The sequence below is a fragment of the Amborella trichopoda genome, chromosome 6, assembly GCF_054954075.1.
Source record: "Amborella trichopoda isolate Santa Cruz 75 chromosome 6, AtrichopodaSantaCruz75HAP2 v2.0, whole genome shotgun sequence".
NCBI lineage: Eukaryota > Viridiplantae > Streptophyta > Magnoliopsida > Amborellales > Amborellaceae > Amborella > Amborella trichopoda.
In genome coordinates this window covers 11,713,666-11,740,401 of record NC_142341.1, presented here as the reverse complement: position 1 = coordinate 11,740,401, position 26,736 = coordinate 11,713,666, and the positions used below count along the sequence as shown (strand labels likewise).

At 37.2% G+C, this 26,736-nt stretch overlaps 2 protein-coding genes and 1 pseudogene across 11 annotated transcripts in view; 1 reads left to right on the top strand and 2 right to left on the bottom strand.

Moving 5' to 3' along the window:
* Positions 1-4,391: 4,391 nt before the first annotated feature.
* On the bottom strand, positions 4,392-6,549 carry MORF3 (plastid developmental protein DAG). Its single transcript, XM_006848306.4, has 4 exons — positions 6,118-6,549; positions 5,540-5,637; positions 5,086-5,151; positions 4,392-4,888 (listed from the first exon to the last, which is right to left on the bottom strand). The coding sequence occupies exons 1-4, from the start codon at positions 6,492-6,494 to the stop codon at positions 4,593-4,595; spliced, it is 837 nt and encodes a 278-aa protein (XP_006848369.2). The 5' UTR covers positions 6,495-6,549; the 3' UTR covers positions 4,392-4,592.
* A 3,668-nt stretch (positions 6,550-10,217) lies between these two features.
* LOC18438115 (Peptidase family M48 family protein) overlaps positions 10,218-26,736 on the bottom strand; it is a 32,303-nt gene continuing 15,784 nt past the window's right edge. For 3 of the 10 annotated variants that reach the window (XM_088868601.1, XM_088868599.1, XM_006848305.4), the window contains 7 exons: positions 24,890-24,947; positions 23,221-23,288; positions 21,947-22,126; positions 13,944-14,040; positions 13,719-13,828; positions 10,935-11,068; positions 10,218-10,684 (listed from right to left, as the gene is read on the bottom strand). In XM_088868601.1, the coding sequence (XP_088724727.1) occupies positions 10,549-10,684; positions 10,935-11,068; positions 13,719-13,828; positions 13,944-14,040; positions 21,947-22,126; positions 23,221-23,268 (705 nt within the window). In that variant the 5' untranslated portion in view covers positions 23,269-23,288; positions 24,890-24,947 and the 3' untranslated portion in view covers positions 10,218-10,548. Of the gene's footprint in view, positions 10,685-10,934; positions 11,071-11,193; positions 11,285-13,718; positions 13,829-13,943; positions 14,041-19,817; positions 19,909-21,900; positions 22,127-23,220; positions 23,289-24,889; positions 24,948-26,736 lie in introns of those variants that run through there. The other 7 variants (XR_016056789.1, XR_016056791.1, XM_088868604.1 and 4 more) reach the window with 5 other exon arrangements.
* On the top strand, positions 16,900-17,022 carry LOC148781566 (U6atac minor spliceosomal RNA; annotated as a pseudogene).

Sequence of the window (26,736 nt, the reverse complement as noted above, 5' to 3'; positions counted from 1 at the left end):
CCAAAAAAAAAGTAGTTCTTCTCAATAGACAAATAGCTAAAAGGAACAAAATTGGAGAAATCATAACGCTATGCATTTACATCCATTTCTTTTTCATGAATTATTTTGTTTAAGTAATAAAAATAAAGAAAAACAAAATGACCCCGGAATACATGAGGATGATTAAAAAGCCTTACAATCTCTAATCAAGAAAGACAGCATTTCTATCAATGACAGTATGGAAGACCATCATTACGTCATGATTGCAGAGTTTGGTTAGCCATAGTAACTCTGAGTTTTAACCTGGAAGTTCAAAGGGCAACCCATAACAGGATTACTGATGCAGGTTTTGAATTACCATTCCTTGTAGTAAATATTTTAAAGTTAGAGCATGCTTTTTCATTAGCCTTTATTATCACAACCCATATATAAGGATGTTTCTAATACTTCTTTTTATGATCCCTCATCAAAACATTGGAACTCTCTTTTGGATAACACAGAATCATATTGAGAATTTTTAGGTTCTTTAGGAAATTTCAACCCCAAAGGTTGTCGATGGTGGATGAAGAAATTTTTTGTAGAACTATATCAATAAATACTTCGTTGTATAGTATATTGAACTTTTGCTATAGCCCCAAAGAATATACCAACATCTCTGGGATGTAAAAAACTAAAGGAATAAAATCAGCTACTTTTCTCAAATTTTTACTTGCTTTTTTTTTTTTGATAATGTTAACCTTTAATATATAAGAGAGAGGAAGAGAACAAACAAAAAGCAGAATCAAAATCCTCTTTTAAGAGGTTATAGTGAGGCACAACAACCTAGGAAAACAGGTTGTTGATTCGCAAAACACGAGAAAAGGCCAAAAAACCAAAACAAAAAGATCTAAACGTTAGCATCGCCACTGCTTCTTTTGTCAGGGACGCAACGTCTTGATTTCCTTCCCTCCAAGTATGCATCCACACGACAGACATATTCCTGCAAAGATTATCAACCTCGTCAAAGACTTGTGCCAAAGACGAAGGAGGGGGGGAGGAAGACAGACTATGTGCCCAGGTAATGGTGTTCTTGGAATCACCCTCCACTACAAGCGAATATAGTTGAAGGGGTTGTATGAGTTTTTAGCCTTCCAAGAGAGCTAGTGCTTCAGCCTCCATGGAGCCGTTGGCTAATGTGTTTAGATGTTGTAGCCACAATAGTACCGAGGTAGTCTCTGAGGATTGCTCCTATCCCTGACGGGCTGGGGTTGCCAAGAGAGCACCCGTCAAAATTGAGTTTTACGATGCTCGGACAAGGGGGTTTCCATCTGTAAGCCCTTTGCAAATGCAGTTGATGGAGTTGAAGAATATTTGTCCAGTCTTGGCTGAAAGTCGAGGAAACAACTCCTTTGAAACACTGATGATTGGTCGCCCAAAAGATTATCATGGACTTAAGCTTGTTGAAAACTTTGTAGCAAGTTGAAAATTCACCCCTGAAAATTCTGTTGATGCGCTCAAGCAAGATGGCCCACAAAGCTGCAGCCACCATAGATTTCCAAAGGAGAATTCCAGCCTTGTGCCAAAGGTAATGTTGGATGGAGGTGAGGATGGAAGTCACCTCTTCTAGTAGCACCCATTGCACGTTAAACAATTTGAGGATGGAGACCCAAATGTTAAAGGCAAATGGGCCATGCAGTTGTAGATGGTCATTGGTCTCTTTAGCTTCGAGTCACACAACGCATCGATTAGGAATCGGGATCCCTCTTCTTTGCAATTGATCTACAGTGAGGATTCTCTGGGAGAGGGCCAACCACATGAAGATCTTGATTTTGGGTGGGGCGAAAGTTTTCCAGGCTTTGGCTGCAACAGCGTTAGGAGCTAGAGGGAAAGTTGGTGGGAGAGAAAGACTGTGACAGAAAGAGGAGACAGAGAAGGTTCCGTTGGGGACGGAGACCAAATAATTCGATCTTGACCTGAGAGGGAGAGGAAGCAAGATTGAAGTTCTGCCAAGAAGGTGGCAAAGTTTCCAATCTCTAGGTCCGTGAGAGCCGTTCTCAAGACTAGGTTCCAAGAGCGGGATGAACCTGCCAAAAGCATTTCTTGGGCTACCATAGTCTCTTGATTTCATGCTAGAGAAAAAAGATCAGGAAGTCTATCCCTAAGAGGAGTATGGCCCAGCCAAAGGTCGTGCCAAAAAAGGATGCGGTTTCCTTCTCTCAAGTGAAATCTTATGCGAGATTTGAAGGCAAAGAAAGCTGAGCAATAGACCTCCAAATACTAGATGACCTGTGATTATGTTAGATCTGACAGCCAAGGAGAGTTCGGGAGATGGTATTTGTGTCTAGGGATGTCAATCCATAGCTGGTTGTTTAAACTAGACAATCTCCAACACCATTGCCCAGCAGCGCCATATTTTGAGTTCTGAGATTCTTAATTCCCAGCCCTCCCCTTTTCTTGGTCTGATGAAGTTTATCCTACGCAATCAACTGGAATTTATTACTTGAATCATCTCCCGACCAAAAACATTTCCTCATCAATTGTTCGATTTTGGAGCTAACCGCAACGGGCATGTGGAAAATAGACATTTGGTATACCGGGATATTGGCGAGAGTGGCTTTAATTAATAATCTTCTTCAAAAAGATAATAATCTTCTTCAAAAAGAGAGGAAACGCCCTTTCCAGCTGGTTAGTGTACGATCAACTTTGTCTACTATGTGGGACCAAAGGCTTTGTTTAGGTTTGCCTATGCATAAAGGTAGGCCGAGGTGCTTAAATGACAGAGTCTCTACCCGACAGCCCCAGCTGATGGCGAAGTCCGAGAGGGTGGTAGAGTCAACATTGACCCCCATCATCTTGGTTTTATCAAGGTTGACTTTGAAGCCAATTGCAAAGTCGAAACACCTAAGGAATAGAAAAAGGTTTCTAGTTTCATCGTGGTTAGCATTGTAAAAGACCAAAGTGTCGTCTACATATTGTAAATGGGTAACCATGGGGGCTCGAGGACCAACTAAGAAGCCATGCAGGCGTCCTGCCGAACACATTCTTGAAATTGATCTACTAAAACCTCAGCTGCTATAGCGAAGAGGAAGGGAGAAAGGGGATCTCCCTGTCTAGTAGAAGGGAAGTAACCTTTGGGGGTTCCATTAATGATGATTGAGAAGTAGGGATGGGAGTAACACGCTCTCATCCAAGTCCTTCACCTAATACCAAAACCCATCCTAGATTGAGATTCTTCTAGTTGGTCCCAGTCTACATGATCGTAGGCCTTTTCCCAGTCGAGTTTGGTTACAACACCAGTCTTGTGTGGATGATTCATGTACCACAAGTGCCCCATCCAGGATACTTATGGTTTAGATACAAGAATTAATGTTATTTATTTTTCTATTGCATTCATTTGGCTGGCTTGACTACTTGGACAACAGTAAAACTGGATTGGCATGAACCACATTAGAAACTCTCCACTTCATAACCAGTTCAGTCCTGCTAAAACTGACAACTTTTTGTACTGGGAAAGAAATGGTGGTGCCATATATCACACGTGTATGTGTATTATTTGACCATCAATATAATTCAATGACCAGAAAGTTTTTAAACAAGCCATCTCCTAGGCCTAGTTGACTTGAGAAATCATATGCCATTCAACCATAGAGGTGAAATTAATTCATGTATAGATCAGCTAGTATCCTAAAAGGAAAAATTAACTAATCATAGGCTTTTAAAATAACTGCCTCAGCTGAACACTAAAACTAACAGTGAATATAGCATTAAAAAGCTGATTGAGAAACATCAGTATGTTAAAAGTAAACCAGTCCAAAAATAATTGTGCATCTAAGCCTATCATGAAATTTATATCCTCCACAAAAATTTGCAAGCTAGTCATGTAATTCCTTCTAGCATGAACAATGGCTTTGAACCTTCTAGAAGATGTCATCATTTATGATATTCAGCTACAACATGTTTTCCCCCTATGAGTTCAACGATATATAGCATGTCATCATGGATGATATCCAGCCACAACATGGTTTCCCCGAATGAGATCAATTATATAGAGCCAAATATTTAATATCTCAGAGGAACTAATCAGTGGGAACAATATATATATATATATATATATATATATATATATATATATATATAAAGTAATGATCCTATGAGACAGTCCCACACCCATGTGTGTAGGACCCCAATGGATCACCATTAAATTGGTACAGATCTCTAAAAAAATCAAGTCTCACACCCATGTGATAACCTTTCTAGATATCTGTGCCAAATTTAATGGTGATCCTTTGGGGTCCTACGCACACGGGTGTGGCAAGGTCTCATAGGATCATTACTCTCATATATATATATATATATATATATATATATATATATAAAGTTACAAATGCGCTAGCAGCAACTTTTCTATTTTGTCAACAATGAGGACAACTGACTTTGATGAAGCCCAATTACACTGGCATTCATAATGACCTTAAACAGTAAATCTTAAAGCATGATTTAGGTCCATGGACTAGTGATGTTCCTAGCATTTCAACCCCAACACAAAATAACCATATAGGAAGCTTTACATGTATTACTTAGAACCAGTCAATCACTAAGTACATCCGGCCCTTGAGCCCAGATCATAGATCATCTTAATAGCCTCCCCTATGCACTGGATCATGGTAACTCGTCTCAGAATTCTCAGGAGTAAGAGGCATATCTCTTGGGCTCGGTGTCGAGGGTTCTCTCCTTTCAGGCTGGAACGAATCCCTTCTATCCATAGGCATTGGCTCCCTATTTCTTAAAGGAGGTCCTGCCCTTTGGTAAGGTTCTTGCATTGTTTCCCTGCGCCTATCATATCTTGGCCTTGGCCTATTTCTAGTTGGCTGCCTCTCGCTGTAACGATATTGAGGCCTGTGAATGACCTTACCATCTACAAATAAATCCCCTGGAGAAATTCAAAGAAAGAAAAGGGGGGAAAGGATAACCATTTAGTACACTGGCATAAAAGCTTAATCACAAGTGAATTTAGAAATGAATTTATTAGAGAGAAAACTAACCTCCATAGATAACCATTTAGTACACTGGCATAAAAGCTTAATCACAAGTGAATTTAGAAATGAATTTATTAGAGAGAAAACTAACCTCCATAATCCTTATTTGGCACATCAAGATAGGAATCAGGCAGAACCCATAGAACACCAGGTAGTCCTGATAAAGAAAATTTATGTAAAACTTTGAACAAAATAATATAAGAATTCTATCAAACCACTCAATTTCTCAGATACGACGTAAATGCTTAGAAACACAGGAAGCATCAAAGGGAGAAGTAAACCACCTTAGGAAACATCGAATGTAGAAACAATGACATATTTCATTTATAGTTTATTATTTTTAAATCGCCATAGTTTCTCAACCATTTCTTACCGTAATCATGAAAACAGAAAATGCAGACTCACTGTTTCCATATATGTGGAGGTTTTGGGGGTCGGTTTGAACGCTCTATGTGAAAAACAATCTATTCTGAAACATGATGAAGTCCATATCTAAACGGCAGAGAAGTACCTTAAAAAGTTAGAAAATAACTCATTAGTCAAACCTTTAACTTTGTAGGAGAGCTCCTCAGAGATCAGCGCGCCGAAGCCCGTGTATGTGGTCGTACAAACAGAGTATATCTTCTTCTTTGCTTCCTCCTCACTAACGAATTAAGTAAAAGAGCAAATTAAGCTAAAAAACAATACGAGAGAGAGAGAGAGAGAGAGAGAGAGAAAGAGAGACTCCCCCAAAAACCCAATTTAAATTAGAAGCAATCATGTGTGAGAGTGTGAGAGAGAAAGAGAGGGAAAAAGTTAACTTGGATTACAGATAGAGAACCAAAAACCCAATTTGCATTAGAGGAGAGAGAGAGTACCAAAAACTCAGTTTGCATTAGAGAGAGAGTACCAAAAACTCAGTTTGCATGAGAGAGAGAGTACCAAAAATCCAATTTGCATTAGAGGAGAGAGTACCAAAAACTCAGTTTGCATGAGAGAGAGAGTACCAAAAATCCAATTTGCATTAGAGGAGAGAGAGTATCAAAAACCCAGTTTGCATTAGAGGAGAGAGAGTACCAAAAACCCAATTTGCATTAGAGGAGAGAGAGAACAAAAACACAAGTTTCAATAGAGAGAGTATCACCTTCCAACTACAGCAGCAAGAGTTTTAACATAAGCAGCGATCATTTCATCCTCAGATGGTTTAGGGTCCTCAGGAAACTCCATAACAATGAGCCAGTGCTCATAGTCACAACCATCCAACATAATGGTCTCTTTAGGGGGCCTGTTACTCCAGTTGGGTGATGGATCATTAAGAGGAGAATAACCAGAACCCGAGGAGCTCAACCTCATGGGGATTCTCCACAACGAGAAAGGAAGAACTGTGGAAGAGGAGCGAAGAGTAAAATGAAGGCCATGGGAGAGAGAGGAGCGTGAGGACGAAGAGACAGAAAGGGTCATTGAGTGGGAGAAGGACCGGGAGATTATGGAGCCCAAGCATCGCCTGGCACTAGAAGCCATGAGAGAGAGATAGAGATGGTGACGGGTTCTAATGGGGGAGAGAGAGTTCGGCGATAGGGGGCTGAATGAGGGTTGGCGCGGCTGAAGGAAGCGAGAGAGAGGGGTTTAGGCGGGGGTTTTCTGGTGGCGGAACGAGACCAGTTTTAGAGAGAGAGAGGAAGATGGGGGCAATGGGCACGTCCGGTTTCGGTCGATAGAGCCGGACCCATCTCGAGTCGGAAATTTCAACCCGGACTCCACCTGATTCCAATTTGACTTCTCGTGCTGATCAACTACATTTTTTTACATCATCAAAACATCCTTTGTCAAAGGATTCTAGGCTCTAAACAACCATCTACTTTCAAATATCATCAAAACATCCTTTGTCAAAGGATTCTAGGCTCTAAACAACCATCTACTTTCAAATAGTATCGACAAATGTAGTTTTAATATTGAAAATCTTGGTGATAGTTTTAAAATATATTTTTATATTTATTTTAAAGTTTAAAGTTTTAAAAATAGTGTAGATCGACATATCTATGAAAACTTATAAATCTAAAAAATTGACCGTCCATAAATGTGTTACAAAATACATTATTTACAAGACTTGAAATTCATTTTTTTTCGTGACTATGCATCTTGAGTCGAGATGGTCGATTTGAATATATTTGAACATCAAAACAACCACTTCTAGTGAAATTTTTGGGTAGGCTCAAATTTATTTGTTTAGAGCCTCGGCTCTATATAAACTTTTTTTAAATGCACTTTATTTCTACATTTTTAAGGTGTCAACTTTATAAAAAATTTTGGCTAAATTAATTTTTGAAAAAATTTCACCATTCACCCTAATTTGGTGTACTTTGAAAATTGGAACATTTATGATGACATTAACTTTGTCACTTTCCTACCTTTTAACCCCTCAACAGTTTTTACCCGCCCTAAACAAATTCTACAAGGATGTGTATGCCCATCCCCCTCGTGCCCAATCTACCCTAAACCCATCCTCTCTCTTCCTCCCCCCCTCTGCACCATACTCCTCTATCTCTCTCTCTACCCCACACACCTTCTCGGCCCCCAGTTTGAATTCTATGCCATACCTCTTTGCTACCCCAACCCCCCTTTTCTCTCTCTCGCCTCTCCCCCCAATTTGAGTTCTGCATCATACCCCTCTCTCTCTCTCTACCCATTATCTCTCTCTCTCGATATTTAATTGTTAGATGGATAGACATTGCTCTTCTAATCTCTCTCTCTAGACACAAATGTGGTGCCTATATCTTATAAAGAATAGTGACAACCATCTTCTTCGACATCACCCTTTGAAATGCTTTCATGTACAAGTAGTATTTTCTCTCTCTAAAATGAATTTAGCTAAAAGTACAGTCTCTCTCTTTAAGAGTAATTTAGCTCTCTGATTGTGAGAAAGGAGAATAGACGTAGGTGATGTGCCATATCAGGGCCTTCAAACTTTGACATGTGCTCAATTAAATCGCTGAAAGTGATGAGCTCATCTGGTTGCAACATATTTTACTAAGATGTATCCTCACTTTCTCTCTCTAGATTCCCTATTGATTATAAACATCCCAAACCCCACTTCCACTATTCACTATTGGTTGAGGCCTTGAAATAATAGTGGAGGTCGAGCCTAGACGCCTGAACCCAATAATAGTGGATGATTTCTCTCTATAATGAATAGGTTTGGGGTTCAAAACCAAGTTGCTCAATAAAAACCGGATTTGTTTAGGGCTCAAACCAAGTTGCTCAATAAAAACCGGATTCGTTTAGGGCAGAGCTCAAATTGAGGAGGAGAGAGAGAGAAATAAGTGGAGGTATGGCCTAAAGCTCAAATTGGGGAGAGACGAGAGAGGGGATGGATCTGGGGTAGAGAGATGGATGTGTCTGTCATTATAAGATTTGTTTAGGACAAACAAGTTCAAAATGATCTGGTTTAGAAAGGTATATAGATGAAAACTGGGTATTAAATTAGTTCTTATTTAGAAAACTTAGACGCAAAAATTGGAAAAAACGAGGGTACTGAAAATTAGGTATGAATATATTATTTTGGATTTGGTCTAAAAGAGTGAAAATATCAGAAAGGTATAGATGATATAAAATAAAGCTATAATTGATGCGATTGTGCAATGTAATGATTTTTTTAAGAGGATAACAAGAGAGTTATTGAACAATAATTTTAGGCCTTTCCTTGGTTGCATTGGGGTCCTATTTGACAAACTATTTTGTTTTTCAAATTTGTATTATACTCACCAATATGGTATGTTGAGTCATGAAGCAAAACATACAATCATTTTATGAGGAGTATACAATGAATTAACAACACTAAACACAACAATTACATCGAAAAATAGCAAGAACTACAATCCGAGGTATAGGATTGTTGAAAAAAAAAAAACAGTATTGAATTGCAATTTACAAAAATCAAATACGAAACAAAGTCTATCCACATTGTTGTGTTTTGCACACCAATGAATAAACAAAAAACTTAAATGTAATTAAACTTATTTATACAAGGAGAAAGTTCTGTATAGATTTCTTATACCATGTAATTTGTATAAACAAACATAAATATTTGAACCTTAATCTCCGGCTACCTAAATTTTTCAGTTGTCACTAAATCAGTCAAATGGCGCTCTTGATTTAAATAAATAAATAAAATATTTTTTAATAGTGGCTCGTCCTTTTCTCCTCCTTTTTTGGTGTCGATTTAGTTCCACTTTTGGTAAGCTTATCTCAAATCTAAAATTTAAAATTTTCAAATAAATAAAGCTAAGAGAAGGTTTTTAATATTCAATTTCTTAGAAAGTCTTTCTGAAAAAGATGAAATAAGCGTTTATGTCTGTACCATGAGAAATGCAATTTCAAGAACTTTTAAATACACGGATGTGAGCTTGAAGTGCAAGAGTGTGGCTCAAGTGCCATTTGCACACAAATCACATGCTCTGCCCAGGTCTTCTTTCCCTTATTTCTATGACTACAGAGGAATAAAGTGTCTACATAAACTTAACTCTCTCTTAATTTTTCAATGTAGGACTAAAATCCACTACTCTACAATAAAAATTGCTTTTCCAAGGCTACAATCTTCAAGATATTATTTTGAAATAAAACATCATATTTTTCTAAAGCAAAACTACTTTTAAAAAAAAACAAAGAGCAGTTGCATGAATCATTTTTCAAAGTTTGGTTAACATCAATAAAATCGAATGGTATCCTTACCCTATTGTCCACCAAGAAAGTTAACTTTGTTGAGTGAAAACGTTACTCAATTCTGAATACTTATTTACCTATGGTTCATACTGAACATGGGAAAACTTAGAAGATTCTTCTCCCTAAAAATGACAGTAAGGGCTTGGAGCTACAAACACATACTAGGCACATGCATAGCATGAGAGGGGAATGAATGCATGCCTCATGTAAATGTTCATATCGCCTCTAAAGTCCATAATGAATGATGGATTTTGGATCCAAATTTTTAAGTGATTCATAATCTAGGACATAGTGATCTTGAATATTAAAAATAAATAAATAAACTTGCAAAATTTGGAAGTATTTTGCCTATTTGGGTGCCTGTTTCTTAACATCCATCTTTAAGATGAACACTCGCTCACAAAACACTTTTCTGTTTTAAAATAACTCAGAATAGCTTTTATACAACCTCAGTAATGAAACAAAAGACTCGGGCCTCATACCAGCAGAAAAGGAGGAGAAAAAGAGAAAAGGAACACCAATCAATAACTCAACTCCTAAATTGATAATATAGAAGGTTTTTCCGCGCCAAGTTTTCTGAACCTAGATTTCTACCATGATAAGAGTGTGAAACAATGTTATATACTATGAAATGAGATTTAATTCTCATGTACTATGAAATGAGATTTATTTCTCATGTACAAACTACAAGGTATATGGGGGTGCTCAAGAGAAGGTGACCCCTCCACAAATACTATGTACACGTGAACTCATAATGCAAAAATATAAAGAGCATGTACAACAGAACAAACCTTGTGATAAATTCTAACCATTAAGCTCCAGTTACATAGATTCGCTGCGGTGTTGATGTCTAGAATTAATTTTTGCGAGCTGGATTAGCACTCATTGCCCGTTTCAGAAGCGACTTGTACTCCTGGCTTCTCGACCATTGATCTATTTCACGAGCACGTAAGACTGGCAAGGGGTGGGATAACTGTCTTGTCTGAGCATTCCTGGAATTTAAGAAAAACAAAACCAAATAATCATGCTGACATTTTTCAATAGACTTTTCATAAAACAGCCATATCTCAGGTAATGTTTCAGAAACTTGGCTTTGAAATTTGTTCACTTTTTGTTCACAAAGAAGGAGAGCATGTTTACAAGATAGGATCTCAACCAAAATCGAGCTTAAATCTGAAAACTGGAACTCCAACCACAACAACAATCAAATTAAAGGTTCGGTTAACAGGTGCAATATCTCACCTTATATACCAGCCAATTGGACTTGAGGAAGCCTCATCATAAGAGCGAGCTTGCTCAAGAAATGCATCCACGTTCAGTTGATCTGCCAAGGATGGGCAGCCTCCCGCAAGTTTCATCAGAACAGAGATGACCACCTCTTGATAGAACACGACATAGATACAATAAAAATTAGAGAATGACAGCCAAGGATATTCAAAAAGAAGCAACAAGATTTATCACCATTTCAAAAGAAATTGTTTTTCTTTTCTGTTTATTCCCCTTTTCCAAAAGTTGAAAGGTTTGCTTTGAAAGTGTTAACATTCATGGCAGCCGTCCCAATATTTGGCTTGAATAATATGCCCATTGAAACCCTGAAATAATTGAATAACCCTTCAGAATATGAACCCACCCTCCAAATAAGATGGGGCAGAAATAGCCACATGAAATGGCCAGAATGTCTTATCTCTTCAATGCACAGATAACCCAGAATGAGAAAAAAAGGAGGGGGGGGGAAGAACCTCTTCAATGCTGGTGAGACATCAAAAAAAAAAAACCAGGGAACCTCTTCAATGCTGGTAAGACATCATTCTCAATGTCAGTCACTGGATTCTATCATAAGATGGAAAAAAACCCCACAACATATGTTGGGAGCAGTATGATTTTTGCCAAAATAACCAACAATCCAACTTCCTGATTCCTGAACTTGTACAAGGAAGGAAAACCTCTCTTCTCTCTAACCAAATGAAAAAAGAGAAAATAAAAGAACGACTGTGAAACACCCCCTCTGATTCATAAAAAAATCACAGAAACCTTAATTTAATATTAAAAAGTTCTGGAATATTTTGGAAAACTAGACATCACATGCAATTTCTTGAAGAGCAATGATGTGCATTTGAGTTCATTCTTATATATGGCATTTTTTATAAATATAAAAAGAAAAATTTGTTTTGCATGAATCCTTAAAAACTTATAGGATAGTGCCTTCATCATAGGAACCTTATGTTGCACCACTGTGATATAGATATCAATGGTGACCCCCAGCCCTTCCAGGAATTCTGTCCCAAGCCATTTGTCAAGGATTCACATATCACATTTCCAAACAAGTTGTCTTTTAGCAGGTTTTATTCCTTTTAAAACAACTCCATTCCTACACATTATCATTAATTTATGAAAATAAGACATCTTCAATGCTCTTTTAGTTGTTTCATTTACTTCTCAAACCTGTAGGACAAGTTGCATCCCAGCCCGAAATATCCACATTAAAAAACCTACCATAACTTTTTGGATAAAGGACCCAAAAACCCCAATAATCCCAATAGAGCACCAAAACATCACATCTTTCTTAACATTAACAAATGGGATGTCCAACATCTCTTTCTACTGGGGGGGTCAAAAGTGCAGTTGACAATGAAAAGCTGCCCCTAATGTCATATGAACATGGTTCTTTTTAGCAAACAACTCCCTCACATGTGGACACACGGGCATACCAATTTTCTAATTAGTAATATTTATAGATTAAATGCTACATCCACTCCTTTATATATTAACCACGGATCACACAATAATAATAATTTTGAACAAGCCAAAATTTAAGATAACTTATTTTGTACAGCCAGTTCAATGAAAAGACCCACAAAATACTAAAAACATTAATAACCTACTTTTATCCTTATTGAATGTGAATGTACATATTTTCTGAATAAGAAACTTCTGCGAGAAGACATTTGACCAGCCAAGACAATAGTCCCCATCAATCTGTGCACTCACATGCATAATGAAATCAATCTATGGTTTGAAGGTAATATTTTGGACCAAGCATGCACGTACTGACATTCCATGAATCACCACTAACATAGCTTGTTCCTGGTAGAGCAGCATCGTTTACAAACTTACCCATGGGTTTTGTTGAGCCCACCCCACTGAGTTGACATGGGAATAGCCTTAGTCAAACCTTCAAAGTATATGGGGCAATGACTAAGTAAATATGATATAAACTATTGGGATAATGATCTGAAGATGATGATGATACTATTGGGAAAATATATTACGACCCATGTAATTTGGGGAATACTATGGCCATAGGGGTCATCATCATCGCACTACTGGCTTGAACAGTGACCGTAGAGTGTCCCACCAAACATGTCATTAATTCAAAGTGCACAAACCCCCAATTATTATCTAAATAGGGTCCGTATCTAAAGAGAAACGTGGCTGCACACATACATCAAAAATGCCTAAATACCTAGTAAAATAAAGATTACTGGACAAGCCAATAGATCCCCACGATAAGATTTAAACTTCCAGTATATTTGGCTCAAAGAAAGGCAGTTTCAAAATTCTTCAGAGTCGATTGAGAATTATTTGGGAATTATTAGGGATTGTTATTCTTAGATTTTTTTTAGGATGGAAAATTACAACCAGATTGCAAATACAAATAAACATTTCATGCGTGTATGTTATTTCCTAAGGATACTTATCCAAATGGAAGGGCAAAATTCAACAATCTTTTCCATTCACTGAAATTAACGTTTGATAGTTAATCCTATGGGGAGCTCATGTCAGAGGGTGGTGCAGTACTCTACACTACAGTCACGCATTATGAAAATGGGCTAGAAAGGTGAGTACATCTGCATTTAACATTAGAGGCAGCTTTAACTCCGTCAAAACCACCTTATTGAACCATAGAATGAAAGTATATACTTGCTTGAAGTATTTTAGGAGAATGGATTACTTTTGTTCAAGGAAACTTTTGTGCTTTGGTCTTTTCAAATAAAATTCTAAGAATGGGCTTTCAAAGTTGGGTACCTTTGGATTTTGGGTAACAAGGAGAGCAGCTCTATCACAAGTAAGCTCGGCAGCTCTAACCCATCGAAACAACTGTTCCTCCATACTCCGAGCAATCAATACACCTAAACCTGAATCAGGCATCATTAGCCCCAGAATATTGTCAAATTCAATTCTATTCAAGGCAATCAGAAAAATGGAATCCAGCTCCATATCCAAGTTTTTCTTAAGAACTTACAAACGTACCAGGCAGAGAATTGGCACCCAATGTCAAAATGTTGGCAAATGTAAGCCACACACCATGATCACATTTTAAATGACCTAGCTCGTGGGCCAGAACAGCCTGTATGTTATAATTCAAATTATATCTCAAGAAATATTGTTGGGTAAGGGACAAATTGTTGGGTAAGGGACAAAAATGTCAAGCATTGGAAAAACCATTAAACTTCACTCGACATCAAAGAGCAAAAACTGAACTTGTAATTTTTTAATTGGAAAGGACTATAGGCTAATAAAATTAACTTAAAATAAATCTATGCGTAAAATGCCAAGCCACTAAAAGGTTACACGTTTCTGTTTTCCCTAGTAACTGTAACATTGCTGCTTGCAGCGATTGGGACTCCAAATTTAGAAACAGAAGAACACAAAATGTAATTAGGATCACAACCACCCAATTTATCAATAAGCATGTCACTCATACAACAGAGCAAGGTGCCAAGGTGGTACTCAACACCTTGTTAAGAACATAAACTCCTATTCAAAGATCTCAAAAGAATGTTCCTTATTTGAATATTTGTTACTCAAAACAAATACAATTTAATTAGAGCACACTTCATTAATTTACTTTGTTCCTTTAGCTATGATGTATGTCCTAAAAGCATCATGTAAGTTGCCAGAACTGCACTCTCTTACGCGTTCTACAAAAAGTTTCTGAACTAAAGCAATTAAATTTTTTCCTCTACATTCCATCTGATTGTTTGCCCCAAATGGGTAACAAATTCAGCCTGAACCATACAAATGCTAAAAAGGGCTTTTGTATTTAATCAATAGTTATGGGAAGAGTTCGAGGAGCTTAAATTACCTGTTTCATTTACATCAAACTGTATGCAGGCTTGTAAACCCTTGATTTGGGTCTCAAACTTATACGAACTTTTAGAGAGACAAATGATACAAAAAGAACAAATGCTCCTATACCTGTGTATGATGCAAGCATGCTGGCCCAATCTCACTCTCTTGGGTCTAGACTTCAAATCGAGTCTGGCAGCTCTGGCTACAAGATCTTCTCGCCCTACGTATGCCATTGACATCCCTGGAGTTTCAAAGTGTATGTAAGCACTCTTAGCTCCACAGGCAGTCAAAGTATCTTGAAAAATCTCACGCACAAGTTCTCACTCCAGCCTCTCAATTCAGTTCTCAGGTTCAGTCCTCCTGCTCTTCCATAAATGTGCATTTATATAAAGGTTTTTTGATGATAAGACGAATAGGTGAGATATTTGTCCAAACCAGTCGGTTAGGGTCCTCCTCTCTCACTACACTGGTCATAGGAGACGTATCAAGCACATTAGGATTGAAACAACCCAACTGAATAGGATTCACCCCGAGAATAATCTCAGGTCAGTTATTTTCTGCCTGCAGCAGCGGCCAAGCCTAGAGGCGAGAATCCTCTATTTTGTGGGCAATGTCGCTTTCAGATGTTAGTGTCTTTTGATCTGAATTTTTGTGTGTAGAGGACTCGAAGTGGAATCCTTTCACTCAAACATCAGGTCAAATGATCAGAAAGATATTCCTCATCAAAGTTGACCTCTCACTACTCCTAGCTTTCTGCTGTATGTCGACTATCACAGCTTTGATTGACCAGAATCCAGGGTATGATAAACCCTAGAATGAAGACTATCTCACAGAGGATCACATGAGGAATCCTTCAGCAAACTTTCAAGCGAAAACTCCTTATAGCACCAGAGATCTCGTCACTTCACTCATCACCAGCAGCCAGACTGCTATGTGGTAGGAGCGCTTTCCTCTGTCAAATTCATGAGGAACAACCTTCTCATTGTTAATAGGGAGTTAAATGAGGAATCCTCCCTCCATATTTCATATGAAAACTCCTTATAAATTAGGAGAAATCTCAATTTGATTGATCAAAGGTCTCCTTATGTGATGAATACGTGCATGGCAGCCAGTGGGTATGAGCCTCTGGACACCTTTGAGAGTAGGAAAAGAACAAATCATCTCCAAAGATCTATGATTTTGGAAGAAAGCTTGTCATGCCTTAGATTAAATCCCCAGCAAGTTTCATGCCAATCTGAAGTGTTTGAAGGGGGACCGGCTGCTAAGCTATCATCTAGTGAATGGTGACTCTGAATGCATAAAGTGACATCCAAATGTTTTGAAATTTGGATGGTAGGCTTATAATGGCTCAAGAGGGTAATCCGCAAAGTTTCACTCTATTCCAGTAGCAAATTAGTAGGATCCTTGTGGCGCACAGTGACTCATGGAGAGGCATCACATCTCATCTAAATTTATTCAAATTCTGCCAATGGGTTTATGCTGCCGTATGACTGAGATATCCAAGATTTGATCTTATTTTGAGGTCATGTAATATGGTTGGCAAGTGACTGGCCATTAGGGCGTATCTGACGAACGATCTCCAGGCTTGCGTACTATACCCAACCTGTCATGATGATGTAAATATTATTCCAATTTAAATATCCAATAAATGGCCAATTGCACTTTTTTTATGATCTTTCTTATTGTTCCTTAGAAAAGCCCATAGAAATCATTGGTCATGGTTTCTATCAATTAATGCACAAGGTTCAAACCTTGCCTTACCAAAATTTTCACAAGGCTGCCTCTAAGCAGTGCCCGTGTAACTTATAGCTCAATACCTACCCATTGCCTGAATTTCATAGTTACCTCTTGTAGTTAAGCTTCTCTTAATGATAATTTATACGTCATTCAACAGAAATCAAGAGGTAATGAAGTTGCAATTCCACGAAAAGAAGAATTGATGTATTGGTGAATTAGTAGAAACTTGAAATATGGAATATTGATGGGAACATGCCACAAATGAAAATAATGGCCTTACAATTAAATTAAATGCTGACCTATGATACCCATGCTCAGCGTAGCTGTCTCAACAAGATATGAAACTACTACCAGCACAGAATACTCTTAAGCTAGTAGCAAATATGGACCGGTATATGTATTCCTTGAAAGTAGGGACATCTCCCCTAATAAGGAAGAGAACAGCCTTTGGGCTTAACTACCACTAAATATGTATAAATATATATTACATAAATATGAAAATATAATATAAACAATCTTTTAAATTATGCATGATGATATTATACATTTAACGTTACAACAACAAAAGTTAAATACATAACCATCATCGTCTCCGAGGCTTATCGCAACTAATTGGGGTGAGATCTGATACAGTGCATCACTTATAGGGTACGCTCTAGCATGGGTATACAACATAGGTTCACGATTCACCACAAACAGTGGCAAAGTTTTACGATAGTTGACTAACCTAACCCTCCTCCCTTATCTGGGCTTGGGACTGGCATGACCGGCTTAGGACCGGCCATAGTGGAGTTAGTTAAATACATAATATGATATTTTTAAAATAGAATATTAATAATATATTAATATATACATTGATATTCATTGAAGAAACAAGCCAAAAAATACAAAATTGGTCCAACAAAGGAACGTTATGACCTACGGCTAGTTCAGATACATCATTCAACATTCTTCTCATCAAAAAACCTACAAACTTTTTCATGTTGAATTTAGATATCTTAATGTTTTATTTGTTATGTACATGGTTTTGTTTGATTGCATAGGAAGAGAGAGGCAACAAGAGATATCCCTCCCCCCCCCCCCCAAAGAGAAAAAACGCACTAAATCCAAGTTCCCCATTTCTATCTTATCTCCCTCTAAGAGAGACTTAGATGAGAGAGAGAGAGAGAGAGATTATGATTGTAGTGACTCTTAAGGGCCCCACGCCCATCAAAGAAACCTGCATGGGCCTCATGCCCATCATGGAAACCTACATGTGGTAACGATATGTATAATCATCATCATCAGAGCCTCAACCCAACTATTCGTAGTCGGCTACACAAATCATGTTTCGTCATTCCGCTCTATCAAAGGCCACACCCTCAATTAGACCATAGAAGGCAATCTGTTCTCAATACTTCCATCCATATTCTTTTAAGCATCCCCCTTATCCCTTTAGAACCTTCCACTTGAACCAAATCACCCTCCTAACCGGTGTTGTTCTAGGTTGACACTACACATAACCTGATCACCAAAGTCTACTTTCCCTCATCTTATTGCCTATTGGAGCCACCCCTAAGTTTCCTCTGATATATTTATTCCGAATGCTATCTTTTCTTGTCTTATCTCTTGTCTTATCACTCATCCATCTCAACATCCTCATCTCAACTATACTCATTCTATGCATATGTTGTTTCTTGACCCCCCCAATATTCCATCCCATAAAGCATGACTGACAGCCATCCTGTAGAACTTCACCTTCAGTTTCACTGGTATGCGATGATCAAATAAAGACTCCGGAAGCACATCTTCATGTAGTCTACCTAACTCTAATTCTATGTGTGATGTCAGCCTCAATCTCTCTATTCTCACTGATTATCGACCCAAGATATCTAAAATAATCACTTTTTGGCCATCAATCTTAACAAATTCGTCGTTTCTACTCCTATTATTACTAAACTTATATTTTATATATCCTATCTTAGATCGACTAATTTTAATATCTTTATAATAATCACATATCTAATAATCCAGCCAAGAAACATGTGGAATCTACTGAGAAAAATTGAATGTGAACACCTGAAAAAAGAACAAGGGAAAATATGATATAAATGATCAACCCCAACTCGTTGACTCATCAGGTACTTCTTTTAGTTCTACCCCAATAAATTCTCAATTCAATTTATGTATTGTTGCAAGAAAAGAAAAAAAGATACTTCCCACCCGATCAGCAAGTTTGTTTCTTATGCTTCACTTTTAACTTCCTTTCATTCATATCTTTGATCTACTTCCTCTATTATTACTCCAACCAAAGTTGCAAATGCATTGGTTCATCCAAAATAGAAAACAACCATGAATGAGGAAATGATTGCCTTAGAGAAGCAGGGAACTTGGGATGTGATGGCCAAAAGAACAACATGTCGTAGGAAGTAAGCGGGTGCATACCCTGAAGCATAAACTAGATGGTTCGATTGAGAGATGCAAAGCTTATTTGGTTTATATCAGGTAGATTGTAAGGAGCTTTTGCTCTTGTAGCAAAATTGAAATCAGTAGGGGTACTTTTATCTATTGTAGTAAACAAGAAATGGCCACTCCACCAATTAGATGTGAATTTAAATGTAAAGAATGTGTATCTTAATAGCAACCTGCAAGAGGAACTGTTTATGGCAACTGGGGTTTTATTCTCAAGGGGAGAAAGGGAAGGTCTGCAAGTTTAGGAAAGCTATCTATGGACTAAAACAACCACCTCAGGTTTGAGTCAAAAAATTTAGTATGGCAATATGTTGGTTAGAATTTCATGAAAGTGTTTCTAATCATTTTATATGCATTAATAGAGATTATTGTTCCACCACAATACTGATAGTGTATGTAGATAATACAATAGTCACAGGAAATAATGATCACGAAATTAAAAAAGTGAAGATTTCTTGGGAATATATTTGACATAAGGATCTTGGAGTATTAAAATACTTCCTTGGAATAGAGATGGCTAAGTCTAAACAAGGATTTTTTCTTGTCTCAAAGCAAACATATTTTGATCTCCTCAATGACACAAGAATGCCTGGAGCCAAACAAGTAAAATCTCATATAGAGGTTAATCACAAACTGTATCATCAGCATGCAGAGCCTCTGAGTAACCTTGGTGTCTATCAGAGATTAGTGAATAGACTTATTTATTTGACTGTCATGCGACCAGACATTGCATATACTATAAGCATGGCAAGTCAGTTTACACATGCACCATGCTCCCATCAACGTTGTTTATCGCGTTTTACGATGTTTAATATCTACTCTAGGGAGAGAGCTACTTTATACCAGTTAGTCAACTTGACGTACAAAGTTTTTGTGATGCAGATTGGTCCAGGTGCTCTCTTTATCGACGATCTACCAGTGGCTACTTTATGACAGCGGGTGGTAATTTAGTCACCTGGAAGAGTAAAAAATAGAGTATTCAACTAAGTATTGAGCAATCACAAGTGCTACATGTGAAATAACTTGGCCCCGTTCTCTTCTTTAAGCGATGGGTGTTAATGCATCATCTAATGTTCCTCTACATTATGATAATCAAGTGGCATTTATATTGCCTCAAATCCGATATTTCATGAAATAACCAAGCATATTGAGGTCGACTATCACTTCATCAAAGAAAAGATCGTTGCAAAGACAATATATACTTCATTTGTTCACTCCGAGAATAAATTGGCAGACATACTTACCAAGGCCTCTAATCGAGTCCGACTAAATGTCACTTTAGGCAAGATGGCATCTATGATATATATGCTCCAGCTTGAGGGGAGCGTATTGACTGTTATGGGCCCCATGCCCATTAAAAAAACTTGCATGGGCCTCATGGCCATTATGGGAAACCTGCATGTGGCGATAATGTATATAATATTCTACTATATATGGACTTTCCTGATGTACAAGTTATCATATTTGGGTGATTTTTCTACTACCATATTTGGGTGATTTCTTGTTATAATAGTTATGCATAATGCATGTGACTCCTATACATGTTGACCTACCCATATTGTAACTCCCATGGGGATCTATGTGTATATATAGGGCACATCACCCTATGATTTGTATATGGTGGAAAAGACATCCATATTTACTTTATGTTGTGCTTGAATATTCCTTTCTCTATCTTCTCTCTCAATATTAACAATAATCAAGTTAATGCATTAGTTTAGTGTTGTTCAAGAGAATTCCAACACCAGATAAACCAGTATTCCATTGATGACAAGGCAAAGGAAGATGGAACCTCCAAGGCCAACACCTCCTAAAGATCTACTAGGGCTCTCGAACTGAGCTTGATGTGTTATTTGTGGGATACAAGAAGTTGTGGAATTAATCAATGAATATGATGGAGCACCATGAACTAGTTGGATGATGTGGTTAGCCTGCAACCAATAGCTATTTAGGGTTTGATCATGTGAACAACCCAATTTCTTGACAAAGATTGCTTCTTTCCCCTAATTCTCCATTCACAACCGTCTTACCCATCAACAAAGAGAGAGAAAGGCCATAATCCTTACCCTGAAGAAAGAAGGGATTGATTGTTGAAATCTAGCTAGAAAGACAAAGAGAGGGCTTTAGAGAGAGAGAGAGAGATAGAGATAGTTGGGAGTCTTGAGAGAGGAAAGGTGGGGAGAGAGAGAGAGAGAGAGAGAGAGAGAGAGAGAGTTATGATTGGGGTCTTGAGAGAGGAAGGGTGGGTTAGAGAAGAGTGTGAGGCCCAATGAGTGAAAAGCATTCAACTTGGACTAGAATTTTTAGAATCTGAATTTTGGGGCACATTTGATAGTTTTTACTATGGCTATCCGGAAATATTGCATACTCCAGCATGTTCAAGCCCTTCAAAAAATTTTATTTGCTTGTAAAAAGCTAACAGATTTGGGTACATCCAATTCAAACAGCCACATTATGGAAAACAGTTTCTTATAATTGAATACATATCGCGATTGAATGCCAACTTGCATATAAATTTGCGTACTCTATTATTTCATGAAGCACATAAAGGGTAATATTTCAAAAAAAGAATAATTTTCTGGTCCTTTTTCCGCATATAGTGAGGACTTTGAACATATAAGGGCTGTAACCTGGTGCTGGTCCTGCCTACACAGGGTCCCCGGGAGGGATGAGATGGAAACAGTCCTAACCTTTGGCTTTTTTATGCACAAAGTGGCCACTCTCAGGACTCGAACCCGTGCTCTTGCACTGGCTACCCAATCCTTTTACCATCACACCAAGTGAGGACTTTGAACGTATACAATGTAAAAATAGCATGAACAGGAGAGAAGCAAAGTAAAGCCAATAAGCATTTTGTGGTTACTTGTGCCGAGAAGAAAATGTTGAGCATGACTAAAATGATTCGACAGTTGCACATCAAAAGTAAAAAATAAACCAAAAAGCATACAAAGTAATGTCTCTGAAGGAGCCTATATCTTATTGTAAGGAAAGACCTGCAACTCTCTTCTGGTAAGAAGCTCAACAAGGCTTGTGTGTACAACGATAAAGGGCTTTCTGCCTCCAATAGCTAAAGTGTATGCATTTGGAATGGGATTTTGACGCACATAGAGATCAGGAGCTTCAATGTTTAGAACTTCAGCAGCCTCAGCCATCAAATGATGGAGATCAGGCAGCTGTTAAATCACATTTTTGGTTCAGTATACATTACAAAGTTGTAGCAAGATAATAATGAAATCCCATATATGCTAACAAGTGAGAGAAAGAAAGAGAGAGAATTTTAAAAATCAAAAGAGAAAAATCAGTTCATACTCGGTACAAAATATAGGTTAAATTCAACCAATGCATATTCTGATAAGTATATGGGTTAATTGATCTAAGCATTGATATAATAAATTCCATAAGTATAATGACATGTAGCAATAGAAAACCAATCAACCGAAACATCTTCATTAATAAAATTATTGGACAAAAACAAAAAAGACAGCTGTGGAATATATATCCTGCAAGTGGTAAGAGTTCTTGATTCCAACAGAAATTAATCAATGTAACCACATAACAAGTAAATAATGTCTGCATAAAAAAGAAACACCCAAACACATATATGCATGGCTGATCACAATTTCATAACTAAAGTTTTCTGCTTGTGTGTGTGTATAAAATAGGGATATAATCAATAATGACAATAATACCATCAGATGATAATAAGAACCCGGACAAAGAGGCCATGAAAGGAAGTCTGCATATACATATAAATCATAGCAGTATTGTCACAAAAGGCAGACATATGAGCCATCAGATGAATGGTGAGGTTAAGTACTCAGCAGGGGATGGCATTGGACACAATTTCAAAACTAGAGTTGGGTAAGTATGTTGCTTCTTAGTACTTACATCTCCAAGAAACATGATTAACACTCAAAACCATGCACATGGGACTAGTAGATTGTTAGCCATTAGAATATTCAGCTAAGTCTGCACTAGTGTTGGCTTTCAAAAGTCAAAGACGAAAGCATAGCAAAAAAGAGATCGTGACTTGGGTAGCGCAGTGTAAAATGCAATTTTTTTTTTTTTTTTGGAGATACTATCGTGGAAAAATATATTTACATATTCATGTGTTATCTGCATATTCATAGAGCCAAGTAAATTTCAACCAAAACCAAGGAAAAACTCAGACATGGTATAGACAAACATAACTCCCTAAATAATAATACAAACTTGAGATTTCCATCATATATCTTTGTGGAAAGGAAAGAGGAAATGTGGGTATAACCTGATTCGTAGCCACAAGAACTGATGTTCCTATGTTCTCAAGAATCATCACCTGTTCAGAAATTGGTCCTAAATTCATAATATGTTTCCAACAGTTAGCATTCACATCATAGTTGCAACTGAGACTGAAACTTAGCAGCACACTACATTCTGTGTTCATCAATATAAGAACATGAACCAAGCGACAAAACATGAAAAGGTCCACTCATCACAACCATTTCTACTTAGGAGTTGAAATAACTCTTAAGAGGGGATCAATCACATGTAAGACCTGTATGAGCCCAAAGCTTAGGACTTTGGTCCTCACACCAACACAAGTTACTAGAGAACCATGCTCAGCAGAGTTTGAGACTGAATTAGGAGCATTTCTAAAAAGCCTAAACCAAGAGAAATGTTGGGGTTTTCTTTATTCGCATATGTGGAGAATTGGAGAAGGGTGTGAAATATAAAAAAATTTCCTCTGGTAAACATTCACAAAACCACAGGCAAACTATAGGGATCAAAGTTTATAGTCCTAGTGTCTCACTCTGATATGAGTTATTATTATGTAGGATGTGTGTGTAAAGACAAATGCATGCACCAAAAAAAATGAATATTATACATTCCTACAATTCAACAACATATTAACAATATTATCTCATGAATGTTCTAGGTCCCCAGATTAAACTACAAAATATGAATGCCTTAAGAGATCCTGGTACATGAATTTGTTCACCAATATCATGGATAACTTTCGGCAGGACATATCCAATAACAACACATATTTTTTGCCCAAAAAAATACACATGTACAATCCTATATGTTCTCATAAAAATTGGCATTCATGTATCTAGAAAATGCCAGCAGACTTCACCATAGCCCCAGATCATAACAAGGAAAATACATCCATTTAATGAAAAATTGTTGTAGTTAGATTGACAACTTCACTCATCTCTCAAAAGTGACACATATATGACAATGAAATAGATAGCTTCAAAATATATCAATGGATCTTGCAAAGGTGAAACTCCAAGTCATATGGCTCCCAGTAAAAACTAATAGAAAGATAACCTTTTACTTCACATGGAAAACACAATGCAAATTTTACATCTAGATCAAGAGAAGGGAAAAAACAATCCAATTGATGCAACCTAAAATCTTGGAACGAAATTATCTAGCAAAAATAGGCTCTGGATAAAATTATCTAACAAAAGAACAAAAATAGAGCAAACAACTACCGCAACTAAGATTGATGATAATTCAATCTTGATGATGATAATTACTTGTTAGGGAAAAAAAATGATGATAATTAACAAGGAATGACTTATGCAAAGGAAGCACACAAAAACCCTAGGTCTGATATGATTGCTCTAGGAACCATATTACAATATTAAACAACCTAGCATACCAGCAGGCATCTTCCCTAGTTTAACCTCCAAATCAAACTCATTGAAACACTTCGCATCAACACACTCATAGTTACATAATGTTGGAAGGTAGTAGGGAACCAACCATTTGGTATTTCACAAAAGCATAACACATAAATGTGATTCAAATACCCAAAAAATAAACACTTCAATTCTCAGACATAAGAATATGTCACCATATTAAAAATTAATTAATAAGAGACATCTCATCATTATAAACAAGTTAAAGACAACTACAATAAACTCAACTAGTAAACAGTTTACCTAATAAAGCTTTGCCTAGCTCATTTAGACCTGGAATAGCCCGCAATAGCGAAGTATTCTGAAAGAAAGTTCGTACATATTAATTAATGTGTTATGTGACAGTGCAAACAAAACTAATCAAATCACTAGGAAGATTGGTGAAAAAAAGATAAGTCATCAACAAATGCTGCAATTGAAGAAAAGAACATCTAACAATTACTTTACACATACAATCAATTCCCCTTAGAATGATTGACATCATACAAATCACTATCAAAAACTAATACATATAAAAGATTTCCCCGCATAATTGCTAGTGCCACCTAGCAGTCAAGAACTCAAAATATTTTATCTGTTGTCCATTGCCTTTCATAAACTTACCGCAATGCTTATACTCAATAAAGAGATCAAGAAAAGGGTTGACTTTTTTGTAATTGTTGCAGCAACCATCAATCCAGAAACATTAAGTTGTAATTAAATGGGATACTCACACAAATGGTTATATCAATGATAGACTGACCACTTAACTAGTAACGTACATACGTTTTCAGAAGTAGCATTTCTGATACATAGTTTATTGCCGGATGCTACAATAGCATCTGCATGTATTTATTACTAACACACTATGCGTTATGATTTTGCTAACAAGATTCAAAAGGAAAGTGATCAACACAATAGATTACGAAGTTAACTATAAGTAGGCCATGAGTTGAGGAACATTGATACAGATCCAGATCTGGTTGATTCAGAATCTTAATTTTATATTTAGGGATGTGGGTTTACTTGTTATATGTTATTAGGGTTACATTTTGTTTTTTGGAACAGTTGTCTTTTGTGTTTTTAGGGTATCTTCTTTTTTTATTTTTTTATACAGCTAGAAAATCTTTGGTATTGAAGAGTTTACCGTTTTTTTTTCAATATGAGTTTACCCTTTTTTGTGTTTTTTAGCAAATCTTCAGCTATCTTTAGAAAGTTAAGAAAGATAGGATGAGATTAATGTAAATAGGAGTTCATCTATTTTTAGGATGAGATTAAAGTGAATAATTTTTTTTTTTTTTTTACGATTTGTTTCCTTATCTTTGGATAAAGGAAATGAGATAAGCAATCTTTAAGAAAAGGATGGAAAGGTGGTAATAGAGGGTGGGACATCAATGTCAAAAGGAATTGTTTTGGTGAACGAAAAAATAATAGTGTGATGTGCACACACACACACAAAGAGCTTCTCTTAATTATCTCTTGGTTGTGGTGCGTGGTGGAGGCCATGGATCCCCACGTTTGTGCCCTTTTCTTGTTGATTTCTTTGTCTAGAAATGCGGTAGTACTGCTGCTTGTTGGCTGCTGGCTGCCGGTAATTTTCAGCTTCGTTAGTTGGTATCAAAGCACTGTTCTCGTGGGATCATGGTGTTGCTCGAAAGGGCGCCATGGTTGGCGGACATGGTACCGAGAAAGAGCCCATCTAGTAAAAACAAGACCTCCGAGACATTGAGATTGAAGACTTAAGAAGGTAAGTTGAGAAGTTAACCCAATGCTTGGCGCGAAGCCCAGCCTCGACACACTATGATGATGGTAGTGAGTCGGAAGTTGCTTTCATGAACCCTATCTTTGTTAGCGCTCCGCGTTGGGAGCCTCATTTTTAGGAGAGTAGATCATGGGCTTTCAACAATAAAGTTGATCTACGTAAGTTTGAAGGAGAATAACGAGGATCCAATATTCAATTGGATTCAATATTCTTTGAACTAGTCGATGGTCTTATCATTGATAGTGCAACTATCTTTGATACTGATGTTATTTTAGATAAAGAACAAGGTGTTCCTACCAGTGTTCCAAAAGAGGTCCGGTGGTGCCTAAGCGCCTGGCGGGGTCTAGGC

Bases quoted from the DNA above. Each gene is read 5' to 3' on its own strand.
- MORF3 (XM_006848306.4), bottom strand. From the start codon at position 6,494: ATGGCTTCTAGTGCCAGGCGATGCTTGGGCTCCATAATCTCCCGGTCC. The intron at 5,638-6,117 runs GTGATACTCTCT...TTAATTCGTTAG, and splicing joins CTTGCTGCTGTAGTTGGAAG to TGAGGAGGAAGCAAAGAAGA. The intron at 4,889-5,085 runs GTTAGTTTTCTC...GAATTTCTCCAG, and splicing joins GCCAAATAAGGATTATGGAG to GGGATTTATTTGTAGATGGT.